A 10,813-nucleotide genomic window follows, 5' to 3' on the forward strand; every position below is an offset into this window, starting at 1 on the left:
AATACTTGTTCTAATGAGAAAAGCAGTTGCTATTGTTTGCTTTTTCAGCGCATCTGCAGTCTTCTTTCTGCGAATACACGATCTTATGTAATCATATATCTATCATATGCATAACATCAGCTTAATTTCGGGACAAGGATTGTTCTAAAAGACTTGGCCCATGGGTTTTGAAGCGGGCATGGCACTGCATCTGAACTGGGTGAGATTTCTCGGAGATCTGGTGCTGGGTGAGATTGCCCTGTTTAATCCGGTTTGTCTCGGATTGAGTTTTCTTCTTAATTACAGCCAGTCACTCCATTACCACAGAACTAAGCCGTCTAAAAAGGATTATTATGACTGGTTGTTATGTTCATTAACTATCCAAATTTTTGCATAAGAAAACCATGGCTAACAAAAGTTCGAAGAATCTCCGAAGAAGCAGTGCGGAGGACCGTTCTTTCAAGTGAACATCTAACAATCGATGTAGAATTGGCATGGAGTAAGGAAATGCGACAACCTAATTAAAACTACGCATTGTGATGACAGATGCTGATTCAGTGTGATTTCTAACTAATACTCTAAAAGCAAAAGTACGCAGAAGGACATCATCTTGTACAAGTATATTTGAATCAAGTCACAATTTCTGTTGCAGTTAGAATCTGAGATAACCAATGCTTCGAAGATGTAGATCTCAGTATGAATACGAATATGAATCTGTGCCTGATATATATATATATATATATATATATATATATATATATATATATATATATATATATATATATATATATATATATATATATATATATATATATATATATATATATATATATATATATATATATATATATATATATATATATATATATATATATATATATGTTTTTAGATAAACGCTTAGATTACTTTGAGACGTGGGGATTCATTCTGCCATTCAAATAAAATAGAGAGCTTTGTCGGATGACCCATATGACCCATTTGAGAATGATTCTTGGCCATCTAGTGAGGGAAGAGTGATCAAGAGCAAAATATCCTATTAACACTAGATATTTTCCAACGACATCTTTATTGAATAGCTTTTAGCAGCATCTTTATTGAAAAGAATTTTTTCTGAAGAATATCATAAAAATATGGTTCAATACTTTCTACTTATAGGTAGATGCCCTGGCCATCCATATTAGGGAAATATAACGAAACCACGTATGCACTCACGCACATATGCACACACAATATAGATATTTATCAAATTTTGAATTAAATCGCCCCAAAGTGGTTGACCGCCATTTGATCTGTAAATGCATGTAAACATGAGACCTCAAAACAGCAAGAACAATTTTAGTATTTTTAAAATTTTCAGTCAAATTCGTCAAAAAGTTGACCATTTATTAGTCTGTATTTTCAAATTATTAACGTCATAACTCAAAAGCACAATAATTTTATAATTGAGATTTGGGTATGTAATCTTGTTTTTAAAGTATTTCTGTAACGAATTCTGATTTCAATCTGTCAGTTCAAAAAGTCATCCAAAATGAATATTATATTTTCTTTATTTTAATACAAAAGCAAAAAATGCTCATGTGTGGAACTTTGAAAATAAAGTGTTCGTGGTGTTCACGGCGTTCCCAAGATTCGCAATTTTGTGAGTAGGGAGTGGGTGGGTGGGGGGGGGGGGGTCGATTACACTTCTTTTAGAAAGTATGCCAGAAAGTTTCAAGGAGATTTTCCTCCACTTGATTTTCAACTTTAAGATTTTTTTATTTGATATAAGAGTAGTTGTATTATCCTTTTATATCTGATGGTAATATAAAAGTTTAATAACTAAAAATAAAATTCAATAATATACACTATTTTGATTTATTACTAGAAATATTAATCTTTTCAAATGGTAATAAATTATCATACCTATTATAGAATATTAAAATACATATTAAATTTCATTTTTTATTTTTGTATTAAGCATTTTATAATTTCAGTATCAAGTACTTCGGACTATTTTACATTTTTATTAACACTTTCGTAATTTAGTTATTTATAAGCTCATGGATTTATTATCTTGTATTTGTTAAATAATTTGTGCTCAAGGTGTTTCTGAGAATTATTGCTTAACATGTAATATAGCTATTATGCATAGCTTTGTATCTTATGACTTAAGCAGTATATTTATATGCTTAATGTCTTCTGAGTAAAAACATTAACTAGCATAGTGTCTCCTCTATGCGATTGATTTTATTTTTATTCTTTTCAATAAACAGATTGTTTTGGATTTATTATTATATTATAAAGAAAGTGTGGGTAAAGTTAAAATAATTGTTGAAATAATAAAATAATTTTATCGTTTAAGAATTTTACATTAAAATTTAAATCAGATTGCATGGCAATATGAAAATGAAAAATGTATTTGCATGCTATCAAAAGAATTTTTGTTTATTTAAGTTAAAAATTATAAATCTATACCAAGTTTTTATGTATGTAAATTTGCATAAATATGAACTGAAATTCTAATGGAGGTTATATTTCTTAGTAAAAAAAATAGTTTTTACATCTGAAAGAATGGTTTGTCAGATTTGGATTTTTGCAATCAAATTTGTTTTTATAAAACAAGGCAAGCAAATACAACAATTTTTTCCTCAAAACAAGTTTAATATAACATTAACTTTTTTGTAACATAAACACAATGAATGATAATATTAGCTGCCAGTAACAAGGGCCCTTTGTATTGACAGATGTTCACGGAAACAAAAGACAAAACTTTTTATAGTGACAACGCAGCATCTTAAAATGTTCTTAGTTATTTTGGAATGATTGAGATTTTTTAAAAGACGAATTTTTAAAAAACTTATTACACATTGAGCCTCTGAGCTTCAGGTCCAGCATTTCTGTTTTTAACAACAAAAACGATAGCTGCTGTGACAATGGCAACAATTAGAAGACATCCAATGACAATTCCAGCTACAGCTCCCTTTGACAGACTGGGCTTTTCAGGTGCTTCAGTTGTAGATGATGGTTTGTCAGTTGAACCGGTTGAACCAGTGGGGGTGATTGGAGATCCAGTCGAACCTGTGTGGGTGACTGGAGATCCAGTCGAACCTGTGTGGGTGACTGGAGATCCAGTCGAACCAGTGTGGGTACTTGAAGAGCCAGTAGATCCAGTGTGAGTACTTGGAGAGCCAGTAGATCCAGTGTGAGTACTTGAAGAGCCAGTAGATCCAGTGTGAGTACTTGAAGAGCCAGTAGATCCAGTGTGAGTACTTGAAGAGCCAGTAGATCCAGTGTGGGTACTTGGAGATCCGGTTGATCCAGTGTGAGTGCTTGAAGAGCCAGTGGATCCAGTGTGGGTACTTGGAGAGCCAGTAGGCCCAGTGTGGGTACTTGGAGATCCGGTAGACCCAGTGTGGGTACTTGAAGATCCGATAGATTCAGTGTGAGTGCTTGGAGAGCCAGTGGATCCAGTGTTGGTACTTGGAGACCCCGTGGATCCCGTGTGAGTGCTTGGAGAACCAGTAGACCCTGTGTGAGTACTAGGAGATCCAGTAGATTCTGTGTGGGTACTTGGAAATTCACTTGATTTGGTGTGAATGCTTGAATTAGGAGTTGGGGTTTCAGTGCTGGTTTTTTCAGAGACAACTTCAGTTACTGGCGATCCAGTGTGATGTGTGTCTGAGCCCGTTGAACCTGTGTTGACATTCGGAGAGCCAGTTTCGGAAAGTGTAGTCAAAAATTTCAGAGTTGAGGCGGATGGAGTTGCTGTGGTTTTGTATTGAATTAAAGTAGATGTGTCGACTATCATCGGAGTAGATGATTTCATAAACGGAGTTGAGGAAGTAAGATCTGTTGTTGATGACAGATTGTCGCCTGCAAAACAAAAAGATAAATATGATAAAGTGGCGACTACTATAATGTTAATACGGAGAATATAAGAAATCAAATGGGCTGAATTCATATTATTTCTTTTCCAGCTTATTTCAGTTTTATCTTGTGGGGAAATTACTAAAAATATTCTAGCAAAAAAAAAAAAAAAATGTTGTGATTGAATTGTAATTTAATGATTCTTGGTAATTTTATTTTTTTGAATAATATGATGTTTGAAATATTTATCTCAAAATAGCGTTACTTAAAGTACTGAGTATTTGTTCCATTATTTTAACAAATAAAATTAGCAAGATTCCATTCACAACGATGAGATGGGGATAATTACAAATTACGTTGAATATACAATTTCAAGTTTAAATAAATACAAAAAATCTAATTCTTTAAATCAGAAAAATAGCATTATTTAAGAATATTTACAATTATCTCTCTTTGGAATTCTTAAGTGCTATGAGAATTACGCACTTTTATTGGTTTATAAAAATAATCTGATTTCATTTTTATTTTGTCAAAAAAAAAATTCTTATCTTGTATTTTTTTTAAAAATAAATCTAGGAACAATTTAAAATGAATGCCGCCTACTATTGTTTCTTTTATAAAATATTTATTTAAGGTAATTGATAAAAAAATTTAAAAAAAGAAGAAGAATGTGTTAAACAATTGGAAGATAAAGTTTGTGATAAATTCATAAGTTGACATTCAAAATCTCGAGTTCAATGATAAGTAAGGGAACATGAATCTTTTGTGAGATAATAATACTTTGTCCAAACGATATTTGTTTTTTCCATATATTAACTTTAAAGGGACAAAATAATTGCTAAATTATATCTCAGTATATTTTTGTAAGAAAGTGATCGATTTCTACGATAAAACAACTTATCTGAAAAAGTCAGTTTGTAGCATGAATATTTTTTACATCGTAAATTTATCAAAGATTTTCAAGGGTTCATGTAAATTTATCAAGGATTAGCAATATAACGAGAAACAGAAAAAAAGACAAAGTTGAAAGAAAAAAATTAATATAAACTGATGCAATTTTCTATTTAATTAAATGCATCCTTTTATCCAATAATTTCGAAAGAAATATATTAAACGGCACTTTTAATTGTGATTTAACAAAGCCAACTTTCTTTTTTAAGAAATCATTCAATTAAAATTTCAAGCACTTTGATTCACAAGAATAAAATTCGATATAAAAAATATCACTAATCAAAAATTACATTTGTTTATTCATTGCAAACGATTTTTTTTCTGATTTTTCAATTATTTCAGTTATTTCTTGCTTTTATTTTTACTTCTTTTTTACCCTTATAGTTATTTATAGTTATTTATTATATTTAATATTTTATAGTTTTAACAAATTGTTAAAATACGAAATAAAAATATTTTATTTACGAATTAGAAATAAAATTTTTCTCTTTTTGAATAATACAGACATTGTATTTAATTTATTTTTTTAATTATGAAATCGACACATGGAAATGATGTGTCATTTAAAAAAAGAAAATAAGGGCGAGACTTGGTACCCAATATATTTCATGCGCCTTCAAGAGTTATTCAAATTTAAGATTTATATCTTTCAGTTTCTCTCTCTCTCTCACACACACACAAAGAAAAAAAAATGTGGTTAAAATATTTTATTTTGATGAATTACCAAGCTTTGGAATAATCATATAATCTTGACAAACGTAAATCGGAATGAAGACTTTTTATCTTAATGAAAACATGTTACAAAATTTTAATGAATTTATTTCATTGCTTATCTTTTTTTAAAGACTAATTTTTATTCAATTTTTTAAAGGTCTTTAGATTTTCTATGAACCATGTTTATTTATTATGCACAATAGATATTTCAAAATTAAATTGTTAAAAACTTTTCTGTTTTACTAATTGAAAGTATCGGAAGAAAATATCAAATATTGAATTTGTACAAGTTTGAATAAAGAGTTTCAACTGCATATATTAGAAAATAGGAAAGTTGGGAATTGTTTGAATTATCCGAACATAATAAACAATCAATTATTATTAAATATTTGTTTACTTACAATTGATAATGATGTCCTTGTGTATGTCATATTAGTTAAACATATTTATGTTTGTACAACACTTGCATTACTCTTCTAGTACACACAAGAAAAATGATAGTTTTACTTGTTTCGAAATCATGCGCAAACATATCATAAAATGAAAATTTACGGCATTGCATGCTGCTATCAATACTATCACAGAGAAAGAATGTGTTTTTGATTTTAGACGCTGATGTCATCATTCACCGAGTTAAAAAAAAAGGAATGCACATTAAATTTCATAATTATTTGTCATTTATTATATTAGAACATTTATCATTTAAAGTTCATCATATAATGTACAAAAATAAATGCTTCAAAATAAAAAAAAATCAGGATTTTTTTCGCTTAATAAATCTTTTAAGTAAGTCATTGTCTAGTCGATTTTTTTTTTTTTTTTTGTAAAAGAAAATAAATAACAGTAATATTATTGTTGTTGAGTTTTCTATTTCGAATTGGTCCCTAAGTTTGTACTCTGGAATGATAGCAGATGAGCGTTGGAAGAGTGGGCGGGTGTGTGTGTGGGGGGGGTTAACATCGGTTTATCGCATTTAAATAAATAGCTATTAATCTAACTGTAAAATTGTAACTTAGAGGGTTATAGACAACATAAAGAATTATAAAATATGCTGTAAAACATAACGAAACTTAGATCAAGAGCAAATTTAAAAGAGGTAAAAATGTGGGAAAATATTTTTTATTTATTTATTTTTAATTTGAACAAAATTTTTGAAATATCACTTAAATGCTTGCCATATATAAAAGAATAACTTGTAAAAGGTTTTCAGATAAATATCTATATTGCTTCTGCAAGTGGAATTAGCTTAAAAATCTGTTACAGTGAAAATAAAAGTGTACAAGGCAACCAAAAGTATCTGAAAATTTTAGGAGGATTTTTTCGTGCAATATCTTAAGAAATCTAAGGGATTATCTTTGTAGATTTATAAAGGATTATGAGTATATAACACCCCTTCCCCAACCAGATGATATACCAGACTTAAGATCCAGGAATCAGTCAGACCATCTGTTCCATCAGATTCTCTGATTGATGTATGCGTATCATATGTATCATGTGACGAATGATGCTCATATTGCTTTAACATTTTTTTAAATCTTTTATTAGCATAAGTTAAAGTTAATAAATATTACATAGTTTTAAAAATTAGATATTCATTTTGAAATTCTTTAGTTTTCTGAAAATTGGCGTTGCCATCAAGTTAAAATGTAAGTAAAGTCTGTTTCCAAAATAACATTTTATCTTCAATTAAATAGTTATTTTTTTTATCACAAGATTTATAATAGGCCACACTTGTTTAATCCAAAAATATCTTTTGCATTCTGATCAAGCATCATTTTGTAATAAATGCAACTGTGTTTTAATGCTTAAATGTATTTTATGTGAATACCAAGATTTTAGTACACAACGACAAGTTGATTTCGGCGTGACGGTTTTTTAACTTAAATGGCATTTTAGGAGATAAGCCTCATTCAAATATTTTTTAAAAGAATGTCCCATTTTACATGATATTTAATTGTATCTTTTTTACAATGCATTAATTTTAACACGAAAACCATATCTAACAAATGTTTGGCGCAGAATGACCAAATTTGGTTCTCGCACCATAAAACCAAATCAAACCAAATCAAAATAGTCACTTATTTGGCGTTATTTTTCATGTGATGGCGTTCAGGGATCAAAGTGGAATTTGTGAATTCAAAGTTCTTACTTTTGCTTGTAGATTTAATGTACGGTAAATAGAATTGTTATTTGCGATCTAATGCATTTTGTACATAACAACATTAATCAATCTAAGGAGACATTATTAATAACATTAAAGAGTCAAATTTGGTACATGTATATGGAAAGTAAGAATGTGTTTCACGGGGATATATTTTTGAAATTTTAATTAAAACTTGAATTGATTAAAAATTAACCAAAATGTCAACATTTTTCTTTCATAACTTCCGAAAATATTATAACACAAAAATAATTTTCACATCTTCTTAAAATTTGAAATATTGTCTTTCATATGATACCAAATTAACAATCAATTTGTCGGAATCACCTACATGAAGTAACATTTTAACAATTTATCTGAAATTATATATATCCATTCTTCTCGATGAACCAGTTGGTCACCACAGGCGATTAGATAAAAAAAAATATTAAAAATCGTTTGAATTTTTAAAGAAAAATGTATTAAAAGTCCTTATATTAAACTTAATGTTTTTTTCTATATGCTTGTAATATCAAAGCCTAGTCAGAACAGAAAATTCTAACATAAGCAGAAATTTTTATTTTTACACCTGTTTATTTACGCTGCTTCGAGTTTTCAAAGAGATAATTTCATATACAATTTTGCCCTACATTTTAAATGTGATATTCTTTATGTAAATTCATTAAGATGTGTTTTCTATATGACAATACACTATTTCAATATTTTCAGAGCATAATTAAGGATTATTAGATTAATTTGAATAAATTTAAAATCCCTAAAAATGAAATCACCGTACTAAATTAAAAAACAAAAACAACGCAAAGTTAAATAGTATTTATAATAATGAATTATAACTCAAAATATAGATAGTAGAAAATGAATGAAATAAAGCAATTTTTTTTTTAGTCTACTAATAAAAGCGTATTAAAAATGTTTTCACTCAGCTTATTCTCTTTAAATTGTATTTTGAAAATTTTCCACTCATGATTAGCAGATAAAAATTAAATTTCTCTTTTGAAATTAGATAATGACTTTTTAATAACTTCATGTTACTGATCTGTAATCATGTGATAAAGTGGTGACATCTATCGTCAATTTTTCACACAATACCGGCTGGCCATAATCAGGAAATTTCAACAAGTATCTCGATGTCCGAGCTTAATTTCAATGTATTATCAGTGTTACATGAAAATAAAAAGAAAATGGCAGCATTATTTTAAAAATTATGATTTTTTTTCCCCACAATTTTTTCAGTACCATGAAGTATGTTGTAAATGAAATAAAACTTTTGAGATTCTGAAAAATTCTGCGATTAGAACAGATTCAAATACAAGATTCTTCCTCAAAAAACGCTCGAAAATTTAGAACAAAAAAAAAATTGAATAAAAAAAGAGTAATATTTTCAGAAAAATGGCAGCATTGTATACAAAAATAAATATATATATATGGGAGGCTCATACAAATTTAGAACTAAAATAAAATGCACAAAAATAAATAATATATGTGATTTTTACTCAAAGAATTTCTCCTCCCACCTACAAAAAAAATCTAGAATAAGAGGGAAAAATTTACAAAAAAAGAGGAAGAATTAAAATCGTGTAATATTTTTAGAAAAAACACTAAAATTGCATTAAAATTAGAAATGTCAAATAATTTTATATAAAACAGTTTTATAAAAGAAATAATTATACATACTTATAAAATGAAATTAATTAAATTTATATAAGATATTTATTAAATAGTATTAATATAATTATGCTATTTTATGATAAAAAAAATTGGATCGTTGAAATAACATATACTTTTTATTAATTTTATGATGCAAATCTCACTTTAGTATTTTAATATTTTCGAATGTTATACCAAGAAAATGCCAAAATCTTGTTTTATTTTTAATTAATTAAAAATTTTAAAAAATGGTATCAAGGTGTATATTTCCACTTTCCAAAGGATATATGCACCTAGTTTTTTGGTGGTTCTAAATCAAATGATTTAACTTGTAAAGAGTCAAAATACACACACACACACACACACACACACACACACACACACACACACACACACACACACACACACACACACACACACACACACACACACACACACACATTCATACTTCTTATTAGTTAAGTTGGAAATTAATATTTAGGACGTTTTTTATAATATTTAGTACGGCTTAATTTCTTTATGGTCTGATTTTTGGCGTTTAACGCTTTTACAATTTGGCTTTAGCCTGTACATTTTTGATAAATTTTTTTTGTTTTATATGTTAATAGAAACATATAAAGCGCAAAAACTTTTTTGAAAAACTTTATATGTTTTTAAAAACATATAATACTTTTCAAATTTTGTTTTACAGCTTTTTTAAAAATAGTAAAAAATCCTTTTTTAAAAATTATATTATACTGCTAAATATATTTCGCAGTTCATTTCTATAAATATTATTAAGTTGTCTAACCACTTTTTTAAATTCACAACTAGGTAAAGCCCCTGTTGAGGAACTAAAATTTATTTGTAGCTGATTATGAATATATGTATATATATATAAACAGTATTAAATTTTAGATTATAGCACATGTAAATATGAATGGAAAACTAATATTAACATTTAACCTTTGCAAACGTGAAACAAATTTTGTTAAGTTAAATTAATATTTGCAAAAGACATTCATAATTAATAATAATTGGATAAAAATATTAATATTATCAACGTCATTTTTTATATCCAATTTAAGAACATACGTACCATTTATGATTCCTAAAATACCACCTAAGTACTTAAAAAAATCGGAGAAATTCATGATAATTCGCTTGTAGTCTCACGTTCAAGACAACAAAATAATAATGAGTCGGATGACAAAAGAAAGGACCTTTTTGTGGGATGTTCGATATTTTAAACGATTCTTATCTGAAATATTTGAACCTTCACTCTGATACAATTCGTCAATTCTTTTGAAGTTAAGATAGCGAGATAACCGTAATTGTGTGATGATAAATCAGCATTATATAGCCTTTTGTCTCTATTATACAGGGTTACCAAGAAAGAGGCGTTTCGGTGTCATCTTTGCAATCACATGACCCCCTCCCCCCTCCCCCTCCCTGCAGATATTGCTATCGGTTATTTTAAGGAAAATTTTATACACTTGATTCATGTTTTGGATAAAATAATGAGAAAAAAATCAT

General features: G+C 28.1%; 1 protein-coding gene across 1 annotated transcript; it reads right to left on the bottom strand.

Annotated features, from left to right (window-relative positions):
• Nucleotides 1-2,598: 2,598 nt before the first annotated feature.
• On the bottom strand, nt 2,599-10,530 carry LOC129971467 (apomucin-like). Its single transcript, XM_056085263.1, has 2 exons — nt 10,377-10,530; nt 2,599-3,831 (listed from the first exon to the last, which is right to left on the bottom strand). The coding sequence occupies exons 1-2, from the start codon at nt 10,429-10,431 to the stop codon at nt 2,819-2,821; spliced, it is 1,068 nt and encodes a 355-aa protein (XP_055941238.1). The 5' UTR covers nt 10,432-10,530; the 3' UTR covers nt 2,599-2,818.
• Between the last annotated feature and the right edge of the window lie 283 nt (nt 10,531-10,813).

This window comes from Argiope bruennichi, chromosome 1 (genome assembly GCF_947563725.1).
Source record: "Argiope bruennichi chromosome 1, qqArgBrue1.1, whole genome shotgun sequence".
Lineage (NCBI taxonomy): Eukaryota > Metazoa > Arthropoda > Arachnida > Araneae > Araneidae > Argiope > Argiope bruennichi.